This window comes from Ranitomeya imitator, chromosome 8 (assembly GCF_032444005.1).
Source record: "Ranitomeya imitator isolate aRanImi1 chromosome 8, aRanImi1.pri, whole genome shotgun sequence".
Lineage (NCBI taxonomy): Eukaryota > Metazoa > Chordata > Amphibia > Anura > Dendrobatidae > Ranitomeya > Ranitomeya imitator.
In genome coordinates this window covers 164,496,116-164,516,476 of record NC_091289.1, presented here as the reverse complement: position 1 = coordinate 164,516,476, position 20,361 = coordinate 164,496,116, and the positions used below count along the sequence as shown (strand labels likewise).

At 42.5% G+C, this 20,361-nt stretch overlaps 1 protein-coding gene across 1 annotated transcript in view; it reads right to left on the bottom strand.

The window, feature by feature from the left end:
* Positions 1 to 12,577: 12,577 nt before the first annotated feature.
* The window catches only part of LOC138648212 (uncharacterized), a 100,594-nt gene continuing 92,810 nt past the window's right edge, over positions 12,578 to 20,361 (bottom strand). Inside the window, exons 42-46 of the mRNA XM_069737735.1 lie at positions 13,922 to 13,973; positions 13,752 to 13,818; positions 13,403 to 13,625; positions 12,855 to 12,906; positions 12,578 to 12,717 (exon numbers count right to left, since the gene is read on the bottom strand). Coding sequence (XP_069593836.1) covers positions 12,642 to 12,717; positions 12,855 to 12,906; positions 13,403 to 13,625; positions 13,752 to 13,818; positions 13,922 to 13,973 — 470 coding nt within the window. The 3' untranslated portion in view covers positions 12,578 to 12,641. The remainder of the gene's footprint in view (positions 12,718 to 12,854; positions 12,907 to 13,402; positions 13,626 to 13,751; positions 13,819 to 13,921; positions 13,974 to 20,361) is intronic.

Below are 20,361 nucleotides of genomic sequence, written 5' to 3'. Positions count from 1 at the left end.
AAAAGAAAAAAAATCTTACGAATTTATTTTCAACCTGTAGATGAAATGGTGGCTGGCTAGCATGTTTCTATTGGTGTATGTATGGTATTATAGGTACTCACTAAAATAAATGGATGCTTTAATTAACTAGATGATTTAATCATTCAGTCTATTCAATATCTTGCTAGATGATGAAATGGATCAAAACGTATTTTAATCTAATCAGAGTGATCTCAGGTTGTTCATTATATTGCATGTTACTAAAATGTTAAGCATGTGCTGCAGTATTATATCCTGCATTTCATGAGAAAGCAAATAATTGCATACTGTAAAATTAAAAAATATATTAAAATATGTCATTGTGTGAGTATACTGGGAGCAGCAATGAATATGAGTGGCTGGTGTCCTGTAAATTCTTATACAATCTCTGTAGCCACTGCCTTTTTGCTGTAATTTAGGAATAAGTGTATTTTTTCACTTCCTACTGTCACAGAAGTATTTTGTTTTGACTATCAGTATGCATTTTAATATACTTTATGAAAAAATGTTACCTATCGGTTTCTTAGTTTTCTTTCCACCTGTTTCAGTATTTACTTCTGTTCCTTTAGGATGGAAAGGGTCTGTTTGTTTGGAGGGTTCCAAAGCTTCAAATGTTGATGTGTGATCAGTAAGCTCTGGTTTCTTCACAGTTTCCCATCCAGAAGGTTTACTCTTTGGCTTATAGACTCTAAATGATTCTTTAGAAGAGCCGTATTTATTGGACTTCACTCCATTCCTTGTGCTTTCTTCATAACTAGGTAGCCCTTTAACCTTTTCAATAAATATTTTTCCTCCTTTGTTGTCTATTACTCCATCATGAAGAGCTGCTCTGCACATGGAGGAAACCTACGGAAAAAGGTAGATATCTAATAATACAACTTTTCTTACATTTTTCTTACTTTATTTCTCTAGTCTTTTTTTTCGCCACAGTCACAGCTACATTTTCAATGTACTTATGCTCTTATTTAACATTTCAACTTACTGATGCGTAGGTTCCAGATCCATAAACTGGAGATTTGGCTTTCATACAATCAGATGGACAGTCCATTCTAAGCAAATGAAACCCAGAAAATTAAAATTTTCTTTTGGATAAATCATTATTTTGTGAGAAGACTTTGACAATTGATTTAATGAAACGATAGAGCTAATGTAGGAAAATGGAATGAAAACAGAAAACAATGCTTACTCTGCCGAGCGATCTTTAACTTGTAGTGCAGTTAATGAACAAGATGATTTTCCTAAAATGGAAATTACATATCGGGTATTAGAATGAAAATAACTTTTGAATAAGTTGGTATATAAAATAGCATGCTGACACACAGCTGAATCTGAGTTTGGAAAGGAAAACTAAACTACAGAATTTGGTAAGAAATGTGCATAAATTCTAACAGTATCTATAAAAAGTGATATCAACTCTTAGTGTTCCGTAAATCATCACTTTGGAGAAGTTGTCTAAAAATTGAAAAGAAACTCGGTTGCAAGACATAATAATTATATAAACCCATACTGCTTTTGCCAACCTGCAGTGGAGAATGAGAACTATTTTATCTAGCAACTATATAGTATAGTTACTGCTGCAAAATATTTATCTTAAATGAACTTGTGTATTTGTTTTTTCATATGGACCGATTTAGTTTTAAACCTTTTGTGGTTTCTAAGCAATTTGTAACATAAGCACATTGTTCTTGATATAAAACTCTTGCATGCTATAGAAAAATAGTAGACATGAATCACCTGCTGGTAATCTAAATGGTTCCCGATCTGGCTCCTCTGGTTCTTCAATTGACAATCTAACTTTAAAGGACCAAGGAGAAGCGCCAAATGATTTTGATGTAATTCCATTCCTGGTTGATTGTTCATAACTTCTTTGACCTGGGATTATTTCCACTATTATGACTTTACTATCTTCTGGACTCAATATTCCCCAATGTATTGCTGCTTGACATATTGAAGATTCCTAAAGCGAAAAGAAAGATAAATAAATGAGTATTTTGTTACTATTGCTTTTAATACCATAGAACTTTAACATATGGCAAACACACGTTCACAGAGGATTATATTTTTCAGTTTTAGAGGCAACTTACATAGTTGTAGAAACCTGTACCCCACACATTGTTTGGATGTTTATGGCAGCCAGATGGGCACAGTACTCTAGAAAAACGGTGCATAAACATGTAAGAAGAATGCAGACAAAAGAAGAGGTACAAGAAAAAATCTCAAAAGGCTGAGACCCTTAGCTGCTTGTTAAACTTACTCTGCAAGTGGTTCAGCCAACTGTTTGGCAGATGTTGAGCACTGACCATTAACTATTAGGAAAAAAGAAAAAAAATCTTACGAATTTATTTTCAACCTGTAGATGAAATGGTGGCTGGCTAGCATGTTTCTATTGGTGTATGTATGGTATTATAGGTACTCACTAAAATAAATGGATGCTTTAATTAACTAGATGATTTAATCATTCAGTCTATTCAATATCTTGCTAGATGATGAAATGGATCAAAACGTATTTTAATCTAATCAGAGTGATCTCAGGTTGTTCATTATATTGCATGTTACTAAAATGTTAAGCATGTGCTGCAGTATTATATCCTGCATTTCATGAGAAAGCAAATAATTGCATACTGTAAAATTAAAAAATATATTAAAATATGTCATTGTGTGAGTATACTGGGAGCAGCAATGAATATGAGTGGCTGGTGTCCTGTAAATTCTTATACAATCTCTGTAGCCACTGCCTTTTTGCTGTAATTTAGGAATAAGTGTATTTTTTCACTTCCTACTGTCACAGAAGTATTTTGTTTTGACTATCAGTATGCATTTTAATATACTTTATGAAAAAATGTTACCTATCGGTTTCTTAGTTTTCTTTCCACCTGTTTCAGTATTTACTTCTGTTCCTTTAGGATGGAAAGGGTCTGTTTGTTTGGAGGGTTCCAAAGCTTCAAATGTTGATGTGTGATCAGTAAGCTCTGGTTTCTTCACAGTTTCCCATCCAGAAGGTTTACTCTTTGGCTTATAGACTCTAAATGATTCTTTAGAAGAGCCGTATTTATTGGACTTCACTCCATTCCTTGTGCTTTCTTCATAACTAGGTAGCCCTTTAACCTTTTCAATAAATATTTTTCCTCCTTTGTTGTCTATTACTCCATCATGAAGAGCTGCTCTGCACATGGAGGAAACCTACGGAAAAAGGTAGATATCTAATAATACAACTTTTCTTACATTTTTCTTACTTTATTTCTCTAGTCTTTTTTTTCGCCACAGTCACAGCTACATTTTCAATGTACTTACGCTCTTATTTAACATTTCAACTTACTGATGCGTAGGTTCCAGATCCATAAACTCGAGATTTGGCTTTCATACAATCAGATGGACAGTCCATTCTAAGCAAATGAAACCCAGAAAATTAAAATTTTCTTTTGGATAAGTCATTATTTTGTGAGAAGACTTTGACCATTGATTTAATGAAACGATAGAGCTAATGTAGGAAAATGGAATGAAAACAGAAAACAATGCTTACTCTGCCGAACGATCTTTAACTTGTAGTGCAGTTAATGAACAAGATGATTTTCCTAAAATGGAAATTACATATTGGGTAATAGAATGAAAATAACTTTTGAATAAGTTGGTATATAAAATAGCATGCTGACACACAGCTGAATCTGAGTTTGGAAAGGAAAACTAAACTACAGAATTTGGTAAGAAATGTGCATAAATTCTAACAGTATCTATAAAAAGTGATATCAACTCTTAGTGTTCCGTAAATCATCACTTTGGAGAAGTTGTCTAAAAATTGAAAAGAAACTCGGTTGCAAGACATAATAATTATATAAATCCATACTGCTTTTGCCAACCTGCAGTGGAGAATGAGAACTATTTTATCTAGCAACTATATAGTATAGTTACTGCTGCAAAATTTTTATCTTAAATGAACTTGTGTATTTGTTTTTTCATATGGACCAATTTAGTTTTAAACCTTTTGTGGTTTCTAAGCAATTTGTAACATAAGCACATTGTTCTTGATATAAAACTCTTGCATGCTATGGAAAAATAGTAGACATGAATCACCTGCTGGTAATCTAAATGGTTCCCGATCTGGCTCCTCTGGTTCTTCAATTGACAATCTAACTTTAAAGGACCAAGGAGAAGCGCCAAATGATTTTGATGTAATTCCATTCCTGGTTGATTGTTCATAACTCTTTTGACCTGGGATTATTTCCACTATTATGACTTTACTATCTTCTGGACTCAATATTCCCCAATGTATTGCTGCTTGACATATTGAAGATTCCTAAAGCGAAAAGAAAGATAAATAAATGAGTATTTTGTTACTATTGCTTTTAATACCATAGAACTTTAACATATGGCAAACACACGTTCACAGAGGATTATATTTTTCAGTTTTAGAGGCAACTTACATAGTTGTAGAAACCTGTACCCCACACATTGTTTGGATGTTTATGGCAGCCAGATGGGCACAGTACTCTAGAAAAACGGTGCATATACATGTAAGAAGAATGCAACCAAAAGAAGAGGTACAAGAAAAAATCTCAAAAGGCAAAGACCCTTAGCTGCTTGTTAAACTTACTCTGCAAGTGGTTCAGCCAACTGTTTGGCAGATGTTGAGCACTGACCATTAACTATTAGGAAAAAAGAAAAAAAAATCTTACGAATTTATTTTCAACCTGCAGATGAAATGGTGGCTGGCTAGCATGTTTTTATTGGTGTATGTATGGTATTATTGGTCCTCACTAAAATAAATGGATGCTTTAATTAGATGATTTAATCATTCAGTCTATTCAATATCTTGCTAGATGATGAAATGGATCAAAACGTATTTTAATCTAATCAGAGTGATCTCAGGTTGTTCATTATATTACATGTTACTAAAATGTTAAGCATGTGCTGCAGTGTTATATCCCGCATTTCATGAGAAAGCAAATAATTGCACACTGTAAAATTAAAGAATATATTAAAATATGTCATTGTGTGAGTATACTGGGAGCAGCAATGAATTTGAGTGGCTGGTGTCCTATAAATTCTTCTACAATCTCTGTAGCCACTGCCTTTTTGCTTTAATTTAGGAATAAGTGTATTTTTTCACTTCCTACTATCACAGAAGTATTTTGTTTTGACTATCAGTATGCATTTTAATATACTTTATGAAAAAATGTTACCTATCGGTTTCTTAGTTTTCTTTCCACCTGATTCAGTATTTACTTCTGTTCCTTTAGGATGGAAAGGGTCTGTTTGTTTGGAGGGTTCCAAAGCTTCAAATGTTGATGTGTGATCAGTAAGCTCTGGTTTCTTCACAGTTTCCCATCCAGAAGGTTTACTCTTTGGCTTATAGACTCTAAATGATTCTTTAGAAGAGCCGTATTTATTGGACTTCACTCCATTCCTTGTGCTTTCTTCATAACTAGGTAGCCCTTTAACCTTTTCAATAAATATTTTTCCTCCTTTGTTGTCTATTACTCCATCATGAAGAGCTGCTCTGCACATGGAGGAAACCTACGGAAAAAGGTAGATATCTAATAATACAACTTTTCTTACATTTTTATTTCTTCATTCCTCTAGTTCTTTTTCCACAGTCACAGCTACATTTTCAATGTACTTACGCTTATTTAACATTTCAACTTACTGATGCGTAGGTTCCAGATCCATAAACTGGAGATTTGTCTTTCATACAATCAGATGGACAGTCCATTCTAAGCAAATGAAACCCAGAAAATTAAAATTGTCTATTGGATAAGTAATTATTTTTTGAGAAGACTTTGCCAATTGATTTAATGAAACGATAGAGCTAATGTAGGAAAATGGAATGAAAACAGAAAACAATGCTTACTCTGCCGAACGATCTTTAACTTGTAGTGCAGTTAATGAACAAGATGATTTTCCTAAAATGGAAATTACATATCGGGTAATAGAATGAAAATAACTTTTGAATAAGTTGGTATATAAAATAGCATGCTGATACACAGCTGAATCTGAGTTTGGAAAGGAAAACTAAACTACAGAATTTGGTAAGAAATGTGCATAAATTATAACAGTATCTATAAAAAGTGATATCAACTCTTAGTGCTCCGTAAATCATCACTTTGGAGAAGTTGTCTAAAAATTGAAAAGAAACTCGGTTGCAAGACATAATAATTATATAAACCCATACTGCTTTTGCCAACCTGCAGTGGAGAATGAGAACTATTTTGTCTAGTAACTATATAGTATAGTTACTGCTGCAAAATTTTTATCTTAAATGAACTTGTGTATTTGTTTTTTCATATGGACCGATTTAGTTTTAAACCTTTTGTGGTTTCTAAGCAATTTGTAACATAAGCACATTTTATTATTATTATACATTTTTATAGCACCATTTATTCCATGGCGCTTTACATGTGAATACGAGGCAAATATAGACAAATACATTAAACATGAGCAGATAATAGGCACACGGGTACATAAGGAGGGAGGACCCTGCCCGCGAGGGCTCACAGTCTGCAGGGGATGGGTGATGAAACACTAGGAGAGGGTAGGGCAGGTTGCGTGGCGGTTCAGTAACTTCAGGATCACTGCAGGCTGTAGGCTTGTCGGAAGAGGTGGGTCTTCAGGTTCTTTTTGAAGGTTTCTATGGTAGGCGAGAGTCTGATGTGTTGGGGTAGAGAGTTCCAGAGTATGGGGCAAGCACGGGAGAAGTCTTGGATGCGGTTGTGGGAAGAAGAGATGAGAGGGGAGTAAAGAAGGAGGTCTTGAGAGGATCGGAGGTTGCGTGTAGGTAGGCACCGGGAGACCATGTCACAGATGTATGGAGGAGAAAGGTTGTGGATGGCTTTGTATGTCATTGTGAGGGTTTTGAACTGGAGTCTCAGGGCGATAGGAAGCCAGTGAAGGGCTTGACATAGGGGAGAGGCTGGGGAATAGCGGGGAGACAGGTAGATTAGTCGGGCAGCAGAGTGTAGGATGGATTGGAGCGGTGCCAGAGTGCTAGAGGGGAGTCCAGAGAGTAGGAGGTTGCAGTAGTCGAGGCGGGAGATGATAAGGGCATGCACTAGCGTTTTTGCGGTGTCGCGGTCAAGGAAAGCACGGATCCGGGAAATATTTTTGGGTTTGAGACGGCAGGAGAAGGCAAGGGCTTGGATATGTGGCTTGAAAGAGAGGGCAGAGTCGAGGATCACCCCGAGGCACCGGGCGTGTGGGACTGGGGAGAGTGAGCAGCCATTGACATTGATGGATAGGTCTGGTGGAAGGGTAGAGTGAGATGGGGGAAAGATGATGAATTCTGTTTTGTCCATGTTCAGTTGTAGAAAGCGAGCAGAAAAGAAGGCTGAAATAGCAGACAGACAGTGCGGGATTTTGGTAAGTAAGGAGGTGAGGTCAGGTCCGGATAGGTAGATCTGCGTGTCATCAGCGTAGAGATGGTACTGCATACCGTGGGATTTTATGAGCTGTCCCAAGCCGAAAGTGTAGATGGAGAAGAGTAGGGGTCCTAGAACAGAGCCTTGAGGAACACCGACTGACAAGGGGCGAAGTGAGGAGGTGGTGTGGGGGAGGGAGACACTGAATGTTCGGTCTGTCAGATATGACGAGATCCAGGAAAGGGCCAAGTCTGTGATGCCAAGAGATGAGAGAATTTGTAGCAAAAGGGAGTGGTCCACAGTGTCAAAGGCAGAAGACAGGTCCAGGAGAAGGAGGACAGAGTAGTGTCGCTTGCTCCTGGCAGTTAGTAGGTCATTGGTGACTTTAGTTAGGGCAGTTTCAGTTGAGTGATGGGGACGGAAGCCTGATTGTAACCGATCAAAGAGGGAGCAGGAGGAGAGGTGGGAGGACAGTTCAAGATGGACGTGTTGCTCCAGCAATTTGGGAGCATAAGGGAGAAGAGATATCGGGCGATAGCTAGACACAGAGGATGGGTCGAGGGAGGGCTTTTTGAGGATGGGTGTGATCTTGGCATGCTTGAAGGATGAGGGGAAGACACCTGTTGTGAGTGAGAGGTTGAAGAGGTGCGTTAGGGTTGGGATGAAGACCATGGAAAGGTTAGGGATGAGGTGGGATGGGAGCGGGTCAAGCGAGCAGGTGGTGAGGTGTGATCTTGACAGGAGGGTGGAGAGCTGATCTTCTGTCATGGTGGAGAAGCTGGTTTTGGAGGAGCAGGGTTGAGCAGCTAAGAGGGGCAGTGGGCGCTGTGGGCCAAAGCTTTCTCTGATCGTATCGATCTTCTGTTTAAAGAAAGAGGCGAAGTCTTCAGCAGAAATGAGAGGGGAGGGAGGAGGTGCTGGGGGACGGAGTAGAGAATTGAAAGTGTTGAAAAGCTGTTTAGGGTTGTGAGACAGGGAGGATATGAGAGATGAGAAGTAAGTTTGTTTTGCGGCAGTGAGTGCAGACTTGAAGCTGGCGAGGGACTGCTTGTATGTAGTGAAGTGGTCGGCAGAGCGGGATTGCTTCCATCTCCGCTCAGCAATCCTGGAAGCCTGTCTTAATTCTTTGGTCAGGCTGGTCAGCCAGGGCTGCCTGTTAATTGTACGAGTTTTACTATGCATGAGCGGGGTGGCCGAATCGAGTGTTGCTGTTATTGTGGTGTTATAAAAAGTGGCAGCAGCATCTGTGTCATGAAGGGAAGCTATGTCCTTGAGAGGGAGAAGGGACTCAGAGAGTGATTGTAAGTTGAGATGTTTGAGATTTCTGCAAGGGAGTTTGTGGAGTGGGGGTTGCACATTAGGAGAGGAGAGGGAAGAGAATGTCAGTAGGTTGTGGTCAGACAGGGGGAGGTGTGTGTTAATGAGATTAGTAAGGGAGCAGAGGCGGGTGAAAATGAGGTCCAGCGTGTGGCCATCTTTGTGAGTGGCCTCAGAGGACCATTGAGTGAGGCCAAAGGAGGCAGTTAGTGATAGAAGTTTAGAGGCAGCTGAGGTGGAAGTGTCAATGGGGATATTGAAATCACCCATGATGATAGTGGGGATGTCGACAGAGAGGAAATGAAGTAGCCAGGTGGTGAAGTGGTCGAGAAAGGTGGAGATGGCTAGTTCTGGGGGGCGGTAGATGACAGCCAGCTGGAGGTTGGAGGGGGAGTAGATGCGGACAGAGTGCACCTCAAACGAAGGAAGATTAGCGGAGGGTGGTAGCGGGATTGGAGTAAAGGAGCAGGTGTCGGATAGGAGCAATCCAACTCCTCCACCACGTTTGTTGCTGGGGCGAGGGGTGTGAGAGAGGTGGAATCCGCCATAGGAGAGCGCAGCTGGAGAGGCAGAGTCAGATGGGGTGAGCCAGGTTTCAGTGAGGCCGAGGAAGGAGAGTTTGTTGGTGATGAAGAGGTCGTGGATAAATGTCAGTTTGTTGCAGATGGAGCGTGCGTTCCATAGTGCTCCAAGTAGGGGGAGCGGGGGGGTGGGGGCTGGATGAATGGGTATGAGGTTGTCGTGGTTGGGAAAACGTGGGGAGGATCGTGGCAGGGGGTTAGAAATGAGTGTGGGGATGAGTTGGGGAGTGCCGGGATTTGGGGATATGTCACCAGCGATGAGGAGTAGCAGACAGAATATTAGAAGGTGGGAGCAGGATAGGACATGATGTGGCCGTGTGTGTCTGGAGAAAAAGGATTGTATGTGGAGGAACAGTTCTGAGGAGAAGGTGAGATGGCTGGGGAGGATGGAGGAAGAAATGACTAGTTCCTTACTAGGTGGAGGGATTGCAGGAGATTGTAAGAAGGAAAGTAGTATGGGTGTGAAAGAGAAAAGAAACCGAAACATTGTAGTGGTTGGTTCTTGATATAAAACTCTTGCATGCTATGGAAAAATAGTAGATATGAATCACCTGCTGGTAATCTAAATGGTTCCCGATCTGGCTCCTCTGGTTCTTCAATTGACAATCTAACTTTAAAGGACCAAGGAGAAGCGCCAAATGATTTTGATGTAATTCCATTCCTGGTTGATTGTTCATAACTCTTTTGACCTGGGATTCTTTCCACTATTATGACTTTACTATCTTCTGGACTCAATATTCCCCAATGTATTGCTGCTTGACATATTGAAGATTCCTAAAGCGAAAAGAAAGATAAATAAATGGGTATTTTTTACTATTGCTTTTAATACCATAGAACTTTAACATATGGCAAACACACGTTCACAGAGGATTATATTTTTCAGTTTTAGAAGCAACTTACATAGTTGTAGAAACCTGTACCCCACACATTGTTTGGATGTTGATGGCAGCCAGATGGGCACAGTACTCTAGATAAAGGGTGCATATACATGTAAGAAGAATGCAGACAAAATAAGAGGTACAAGAAAAAATCTCAAAAGGCAGAGACCCTTAGCTGCTTGTTAAACTTACTCTGCAAGTGGATCAGCCAACTGTTTGGCAGATGTTGAGCACTGACCATTAACTATTAGGAAAAAAGAAAAAAAAATAAAGAATTTATTTTCAACCTATAGATGAAATGGTGGCTAGCATGTTTCTATTGGTGTATGTATGGTATTATAGGTCCTCACTAAAATAAATGGATGCTTTAATTAACTAGATGATTTAATCATTCAGTCTATTCAATATCTTGCTAGATGATGAGATGGATCAAAACGTATTTTAACCCCTTCATGACCGGGGGATTTTTCGTTTTTCCGTGTTCGTTTTTCGCTCCCCTCCTTCCCAGAGCCATAACTTTTTTATTTTTCTGTCAATTTGGCCATGTGAGGGCTTATTTTTTGCGGGACGAGTTGTACTTTTGAACGACTTCATTGGTTTTAGCATGTCGTGTACTAGAAAACGGGAAAAAAATTCCAAGTGCGGTGAAATTGCAAAAAAAGTGCAATCCCACATTGGTTTTTTGTTTGGCTTTTTTGCTAGGTTCACTAAATGCTAAAACTGACCTGCCATTATGATTCTCCAGGTCATTACGAGTTCATAGACACCAAACATGACTAGGTTATTTTTTATCTAAGTGGTGAAAAAAAATTCCAAACTTTGCTAAAAAAAAAAAAAATTGCACCATTTTCCGATACTCGTAGCGTCTCCATTTTTCATCATCTGGGGTCGGTTGAGGGCTTATTTTTTGCATGCCGAGATGACGTTTTTAATGATAGCATTTCGGTGCAGATACGTTCTTTTGATCGCCCGTTATTGCATTTTAATGCAATGTCGCGGCGACCCAAAAAACGTAATTCTGGCGTTTCGAATTTTTTTCCCGCTACGCTGTTTAGTGATCAGGTTAATACTTTTTTTTAATTGATAGATCGGGCGATTCTGAGCGCGGTGATACCAAATATGCGTAGATTTGATATTTTTTTTATTGATTTATTTTGATTGGGGCGAAAGGGGGGTGATTTAAACTTTTATTTTTTTTTATTTTTTTCACATTTTTTTAAACTTTTTTTTTTACTTTTGCCATGCTTCAATAGCCTCCATGGGAGGCTAGAAGCAGGCATAGCACGATCGGCTCTGCTACATAGCAGCGATCTGCTGATCGCTGCTATGTAGCAGAATTGCACGTGTGCTGTGAGCGCCGACCACAGGGTGGCGCTCACAGCGACGGGCAATCAGTAACCATAGAGGTCTCAAGGACCTCTATGCTTACCATTCACAAGCATAGATCATGTGACGGGGGTCGGCGATGACGTCATTTCCGGCCGCCCGGCCGGAAGCGGTAGTTAAATGCCGCTGTCTGCGTTTGACAGCGGCATTTAACTAGTTAATAGGTGCGGGCAGATCGCGATTCTGCCCGCGCCTATTACGGGCACATGTCAGCTGTTCAAAACAGCTGACATGTCCCGGCTTTGGTGCGGGCTCACCGCGGAACCCTGCATCAAAGCAGGGGAGCCGGCATCGGACTGTATAGTACGTCCGATGCCGGTAAGGGGTTAATCTATGCAGAGTGATCTCAGGTTGTTCATTATATTACATGTCACTAAAATGTTAAACATGTGCTGCAGTATTATATCCTGCATTTCATGAGAAAGCAAATAATTGCATACTGTAAAATTAAAGAATATATTAACTGTGTGAGTATACTGGGAGCAGAAATGAATTTGAGTGGCTGGTGTCCTATAAAATCTTCTACAATCTCTGTAGCCACTGCCTTTTTGCTTTAATTTAGGAATAAGTGTATTTTTTCACTTCCTACTATCATAGAAGTATTTTGTTTTGACTATCAGTATGCATTTCAATATACTTTATGAAAAAATGTTACCTATCGGTTTCTTAGTTTTCTTTCCACCTGATTCAGTATTTACTTCTGTTCCTTTAGGATGGAAAGGGTCTGTTTGTTTGGAGGGTTCCAAAGCTTCAAATGTTGATGTGTGATCAGTAAGCTCTGGTTTCTTCACAGTTTCCCATCCAGAAGGTTTACTCTTTGGCTTATAGACTCTAAATGATTCTTTAGAAGAGCCGTATTTATTGGACTTCACTCCATTCCTTGTGCTTTCTTCATAACTAGGTAGCCCTTTAACCTTTTCAATAAATATTTTTCCTCCTTTGTTGTCTATTACTCCATCATGAAGAGCTGCTCTGCACATGGAGGAAACCTACGGAAAAAGGTAGATATCTAATAATACAACTTTTCATACATTTTTATTTCTTTATTTCTCTAGTTCATTTTCCACAGTCACAGCTACATTTTCAATGTACTTATGCTCTTATTTAACATTTCAACTTACTGATGCGTAGGTTCCAGATCCATAAACTCGAGATTTGTCTTTCATACAATCAGATGGACAGTCCATTCTAAGCAAATGAAACCCCAAAAATTAAAATTTTCTTTTGGATAAGTAATTATTTTTTGAGAAGACTTTGCCAATTGATTTAATGAAATGATAGAGCTAATGTAGGAAAATGGAATGAAAACAGAAAACAATGCTTACTCTGCAGAACGATCTTTAACTTGCAGTGCAGTTGATGAACAAGATGATTTTCCTAAAATGGAAATTACATATCGGGTAATAGAATGAAAATAACTTTTGAATAAGTTGGTATAGAAAATAGCATGCTGACACACAGCTGAGTCTGAGTTTGGAAAGGAAAACTAAACTACAGAATTTGGTAAGAAATGTGCATAAATTTTAACAGTATCTATAAAAAGTGATTTCAACTTTTAGTGTTCCGTAAATCATCACTTTGGAGAAGTTGTCTAAAAATTGAAAAGAAACTCGGTTGCAAGACATAATAATTATATAAACCCATACTGCTTTTGCCAACCTGCAGTGGAGAATGAGAACTATTTTGTCTAGTAACTCTATAGTATAGTTACTGCTGCAAAATTTTTATCTTAAATGAACTTGTGTATTTGTTTTTTCATATGGACCGATTTAGTTTTAAACCTTTTGTGGTTTCTAAGCAATTTGTAACATAAGCACATTGTTCTTGATATAAAACTCTTGCATGCTATGGAAAAATAGTAGACATGAATCACCTGCTGGTAATCTAAATGGTTCCCGATCTGGCTCCTCTGGTTCTTCAATTGACAATCTAACTTTAAAGGACCAAGGAGAAGCGCCAAATGATTTTGATGTAATTCCATTCCTGGTTGATTGTTCATAACTCTTTTGACCTGGGATTCTTTCCACTATTATGACTTTACTATCTTCTGGACTCAATATTCCCCAATGTATTGCTGCTTGACATATTGAAGATTCCTAAAGCGAAAAGAAAGATAAATAAATGGGTATTTTTTACTATTGCTTTTAATACCATAGAACTTTAACATATGGCAAACACAAGTTCACAGAGGATTATATTTTTCAGATTTAGAAGCAACTTACATAGTTGTAGAAACCTGTACCCCACACATTGTTTGGATGTTTTTGGCAGCCAGATGGGCACAGTACTCTAGAAAAAGGGTGCATATACATGTAAGAAGAATGCAAACAAAAGAAGAGGTACAAGAAAAAATCTCAAAAGGCAGAGACCCTTAGTTGCTTGTTAAACTTACTCTGCAAGTGGTTCAGCCAACTGTTTGGCAGATGTTGAGCACTGACCATTAACTATTAGGAAACAAGAAAAAAAATCTTACGAATTTATTTTCAACCTATAGATGAAATGGTGGCTAGCATGTTTCTATTGGTGTATGTATAGTATTATAGGTCCTCACTAAAATAAATGGATGCTTTAATTAACTAGATGCTTTAATCATTCAGTCTATTCAATATCTTGCTAGATGATGAAATGGATCAAAACATATTTTAATCTAATCACAGTGTTAGGAGTCGAGTTTCCTCTGCTGCACAGGGGGAATCTCGATCCGTCTCCGCTGCGGTCTCCCATTCTTCTCCAGCCGCAGTGGAGTCTGCTCAGCAGGGACGTCGATCCCAGCGTCTCGCTCAGTCTGACTCTGTGCGAAGAGTTACTGCTGCTTTTCCTGCTTCTGCCATTGAAGCCAGTGCTGGGCAGCGGCGAGTGGACGTTTCTGGATCTAAGTCCTGCTTTTCTCTGTCTGAGCATGCCCAGGGCAGGATCTCCCGTTGGAGATCGAGGGTCACATGCTCAGGTACTGCAGCACATCCCATTGGTCCTTTTAGCAGGTCCTGAAAGGGCAAAACTTCTGTAGCTGTTTCCTGTGCTGCAGCTATATAAACTGCGCATGACCGCACGGCCATGCGCTAGTATTGTCTTGTAAATATGTGTGTGTGTTGTGAGTGAAAGTCGCTCTTTAAATAACCCTCCCTATTGAATGTCTGTTCGCGGAAGGTGTATGTTTGCTATCTAGCGCCCGACTTATCCAACAGCACTAAACACACATTACAGCTACCAGTTGCTGTGTCCGCCAGTACGGCGCTGTGCGCTTGCTCTGCGCTTTCCTGACCCAAGCCTGGGTGGTTAGTGGTGTCTGTCAGTGCGGCACCGCACGCACTCTTGTGCCTTAATATTATTATTTATGTTCCTCTGACACACCCAGTTGCGGTGTTGTGCCAGCAAGTGTCTAATCGGACTTCAATCCTGTGTAGGGGTTGAGTCCGCTGACTTCTTGCTCGCGCTTTATGTGCGGTACTGCGGTCCTGTGACGCAACAGGATCGCTTCCTTCACGCAGGGTGAAGTTAACCCATGTGTGTATACTTAGTACCGCCATATAGTCCATCTTACTAGCAGCAGGGTCTTTTGCCTGCACGGTGGACCTCGGACTGCGAACGCACCTAATACCATAACATCTGATTCTTGGTGCGTTCCGCCAGTCCCTAACAGAATACTAGCGCCAAGGTCTGGCTAGTAATGATGGACGATCAGCGTTCACAGCGGTACATCCAACAGCTGGAGGGTAGGTTGGCGGCTCTAGAGCGTGCAACCTCAGCTGTGGACGTTACTGCTGTCGCTGTTCAGGCTGCCAGTGCAGTTGCAGCCAGTTTGTCCTCTGCCACCCCTGCTCCGACCTTATCCCATCTCCCGCTTCCAGACAAGTTTGCTGGTGACAGTAAGCTATGTCGGGGATTCGTGAGCCAGTGCTCCATACATCTCGAGCTGCTGGCTGCACGTTTTCCTACGGAACGGGCGAGGGTGGGATTCATCTTGTCTCTTTTGTCAGGCAGGGCGTTGGAGTGGGCAATGCCGCTTTGGGAACGTGGTGATCGTGTGGTACAGAGTGCTCCTATCTTCCTGGACGCTCTGAGGCAGGTCTTTTTGGAACCCCGTGTCACCCACGATACCGCGCTTCAATTGTTGGCAATTACTCCGGCTTTGTCCATGGTCAGCCAGTTCGCCATCCTATTCCGGACTCTAGCTTCTGAGCTGGAATGGCCGGATAAAGTCCTTATTCCGGTGTTCTGGAAAGGACTGGCAGATCATGTAAAGGACGCCTTGGCCACCAGGGAGATTCCCGCCACACTGGAGGAGCTTATTACTATAGCTACCCACATCGATCTCCGTTTTAACGAGCGGAGGTTGGAGCGGACCCAGTGTAGGCAGAGGTTTCGGCTGGCTCCCACCTTTGCCAAACCTCTAGAATCTTCTGTTATGGCGTCTGACTCCCATGAGGCCATGGAGGTTTCTTGAGTGGGACCTAGGTCTCAGACCGCTCGAGTACCTTTGGTGTGTAAAAATTGCCAGCAACCGGGACATTACGCTAATAAATGTCCACGGCGGTCGGGAAAACGATCGCGTCTAGTGACCATTGGAGGAGGTTCACTGGACACAGCAGCATTTTCCTCCAAATTGTCCTTTAAAGGGACAATCCTGTTAGGCACATCCACTCTTACAGTAGAGCTTTGTGTGGATTCAGGAGCAGAAGGAAATTTTATGTTTTCTGCTTTTGCTCTGCGCCACGCAGTACCTCTGGTTAAGCTTGCCAAACCAGTAACCGTTAGAGTGCGTTCAGGTTTCCACCACTGAGATGCCTGCAGATCTCTCTACTCTCCCCAAATACTATTGGTCTTATGCAGACGTCTTCTCCAAAAAGGCCGCGGAGACCCTTCCGCCTCACCGTCCCTATGACTGTCCTATAGATCTCTTGCCTGGAGCAGAACCTCCTCGGGGACGTGCCTATCCCCTCTCTCTCCCGGAAACGGAGGCTATGTCCCAGTACATCCAGGAGAATTTGGCAAGAGGGTTTATTAGGAAGTCAGTGTCACCAGCAGGGGCAGGGTTCTTCTTCATACAGAAGAAGAATGGAGAGTTGCATCCTTGCATAGACTACAGGGGTCTTAACGCCATCATCGTTAAGAATAAGTACCCGCTGCCCCTGATTTCTGAGCTTTTTGATAGGCTACGGGGAGCTAAGGTATTTACTAAATTAGACCTGCGGAGAGCTTATAACCTGATTCGCATCCGTGAGGGGGACGAATGGAAGACGGCGTTTAACACCAGAGATGGGCACTATGAGTATCTGGTGATGCCCTTCGGGCTCTGTAATGCCCCAGCTGTTTTCCAAGACTTTGTCACCGACATCTTCCGGGATATGCTTTCCACCTCGGTCGTAGTCTATCTGGATGATATTCTCATCTTCTCTCCAGATATTGACTCCCACCGGAGAGATGTTGGCAGAGTCTTCGACCTCTTACGGGCAAACTCTCTTTACGCAAAGTTGGAGAAGTGTGTGTTTGAGCAGGAGTCTTTACCTTTCCTGGGCTATATCATCTCTGCCCAGGGATTGGCTATGGATCCTGCCAAACTACAGGCTGTGATGGACTGGCAAGAACCCCATTCACTTAAAGCGGTGCAGCGCTTTATGGGGTTCATTAATTATTACCGCCAGTTCATTCCCCATTTCTCAACTTTGGTAGCTCCCTTGGTAGCCCTCACCAAGAAGGGAGCAAATCCCAAAGTGTGGTCTGAAGAGGTCTCCAAGGCCTTTTCTTCTACTAAGTCTCATTTTGCTAGCGCTCCCATCCTACATCGTCCCAATGTCGATAAATCGTTTATAATGGAGGTGGATGCCTCTTCCGTTGGTGCCGGAGCAGTCCTCTTCCAAAAGGATGCTCAAGGTCGGAAGCATCCGTGCTTCTTCTTCTCCAAGACCTTCACACCAGCGGAGAGGAATTATTCCATCGGGGACAGGGAGTTGCTAGCGATGAAATTGGCTTTCTCAGAGTGGAGACATCTCTTGGAGGGGGCTCGTTTTCCCTTTCAAGTTTTTACAGACCACAAATATTTGCTCTATTTGCAAACAGCCCAGGGCTAAATTCTCGCCAGGCCAGATGGTCCTTATTCTTCTCCCGATTCCACTTCACCCTCCATTATCTCGCTGGGGAGAAGAATATTCGAGCTGATGCTCTTTCTCACTCTGTTGTGTCATCTGAGGAGGAGGAAGAAGAGCCTCGGCTTATTGTTCCTTCTGAGAGCTTGAGAACCGTGGCTCCGGTGTCGCTTGAGTCTGTGCCTCCGGGCAAGACTTTTGTGCCCATAAATTTGCGACCGGAGGTTCTCTCTTGGGCTCATTCCTCCAGGGTGGGTGGACACTTTGGGACAAAAAGGACATCTGAGCTGCTGGCGAGGACGTACTGGTGGCCGCATATGCTCCGAGATGTCAGAGATTATGTTCTGGCGTGTGTCTCATGCGCCAAAAATAAGTCTCCTCGACAACGGCCGTCTGGGTTACTCTATCCCTTGCCGGTGGCAGACAGGCCCTGGGAGATGGTCGGGATGGACTTTGTAGTGGGTTTGCCGAAGTCTCGCGGCTGTACCATCATTTGGGTTATTACCGATCATTTCTCGAAAATGGTGCATTTGGTGCCGCTCCCACGGTTACCTTCTGCACGGGCCTTGGCAGCGTTGTTCATAAGACACATCTTCCGCCTACACGGCATGCCAGACAAAATTGTCAGTGACCGGGGTCCCCAGTTTGCGTCTCGGTTCTGGAGAGAGCTTTGTCGTCTTCTCAGCATTGAGTTAAATCTCTCTTCCGCATATCATCCCGAGACGAATGGGTTGGTAGAGAGGGCCAATCAGACTCTGGTCACATATCTACGACATTTTGTTTCTGCCAGGCAGGATGACTGGGCATCTTTATTACCATGGGCAGAGTTCGCCCTTAATAACGCTGTAGCCGACTCCACCGGTCAGACTCCTTTCCTCCTTAATTACGGCCAGCATCCGCGGGTTCCTGTGCCTATGCCCGTGTCCTCTGCTGACTGCAGGGTGGCAGACTGGGCAGTGGAGGCACGGGACATTTGGGACCGCACTCAGGATGCCATTCGGGCCTCGAAGGAGAGAATGAGGTTCTCCGCCGATGGACATCGGCGCCCTGCCCCAACCTTTGCTCCTGGCGATTTAGTGTGGCTCTCCGCCCGTAACATCAGGCTGCGAGTTGAGTCCACTAAATTTGCTCCTCGCGACTTGGGCCCATTCAAGGTCCTCGAGCAGGTTAATCCTGAGCTCTATCGTTTGGCCCTTCCGCCACGCCTGGGTATCACCGACACCTTTCATGTGTCCCTCTTGAAACCCGTGTATATGTCCCGGTTTTCCGAGTCATCTGCTGGGACATCGGGTTCGTCTACGGACGATTATGAGGTGAACGCTATTTTGGGGTTCAAGGTGGTACGTGGCAAAAAATTTTATTTGGTGGACTGGAAGGGTTATGGCCCCGAGGACAGGTCCTGGGAGCCTGTTGAGCACATTCGGGCCCCGCAGCTCATTGCTGCCTTCGAACGTAGCGAGGCCCAAGGAGGGGGGGCCCTAGTAGGGGGGGTAATGTTAGGAGTCGAGTTTCCTCTGCTACACAGGGGGAATCTCGATCCGTCTCCGCTGCGGTCTCCCATTCTTCTCCAGCCACAGTGGAGTCTGCTCAGCAGGGACGTCGATCCCAGCGTCTCGCTCAGTCTGACTCTGTGCGAAGAGTTACTGCTGCTTTTCCTGCTTCTGCCATTGAAGCCAGTGCTGGGCAGCGGCGAGTGGACGTTTCTGGATCTAAGTCCTGCTTTTCTCTGTCTGAGCATGCCCAGGGCAGGATCTCCCGTTGGAGATCGAGGGTCACATGCTCAGGTACTGCAGCACATCCCATTGGTCCTTTTGGCAGGTCCTGAAAGGGCAAAACTTCTGTAGCTGTTTCCTGTGCTGCAGCTATATAAACTGCGCATGACCGCACGGCCATGCGCTAGTATTGTCTTGTAAATATGTGTGTGTGTTGTGAGTGAAAGTCGCTCTTTAAATAACCCTCCCTATTGAATGTCTGTTCGTGGAAGGTGTATGTTTGCTATCTAGTGCCCGACTTATCCAACAGCACGAAACACACATTACAGCTACCAGTTGCTGTGTCCGCCAGTATGGCGCTGTGCGCTTGCTCTGCGCTTTCCTGACCCAAGCCTGGGTGGTTAGTGGCGTCCGTCAGTGCGGCACCGCACGCACTCTTGTGCCTTAATATTATTATTTATGTTCCTCTGACACACCCAGTTGCGGTGTTGTGCCAGCAAGTGTCTAATCGGACTTCAATCCTGTGTAGGGGTTGAGTCCGCTGACTTCTTGCTCGCGCTTTATGTGCGGTACTGCGGTCCTGTGACGCAACAGGATCGCTTCCTTCACGCAGGGTGAAGTTAACCCATGTGTGTATACTTAGTACCGCCATATAGTCCATCTTACTAGCAGCAGGGTCTTTTACCTGCACGGTGGACCTCGGACTGCGAACGCACCTAATACCATAACATCTGATTCTTGGTGCGTTCCGCCAGTCCCTAACACACAGTGATCTCAGGTTGTTCATTATATTACATGTTACTAAAATGTTAAACGTGTGCTGCAGTATTATATCCTGCATTTCATGAGAAAGCAAATAATTACATACTGTAAAATTAAAGAATATATTAAAATATGTCATTGTGTGAGTATTCTGGGTGCAGCAATGAATTTGAGTGGCTGGTGTCCTATAAATGCTTCTACAATCTCTGTAGCCACTGCCTTTTTGCTTTAATTTAGGAATAAGTGTATTTTTTCACTTCCTACTATCACAGAAG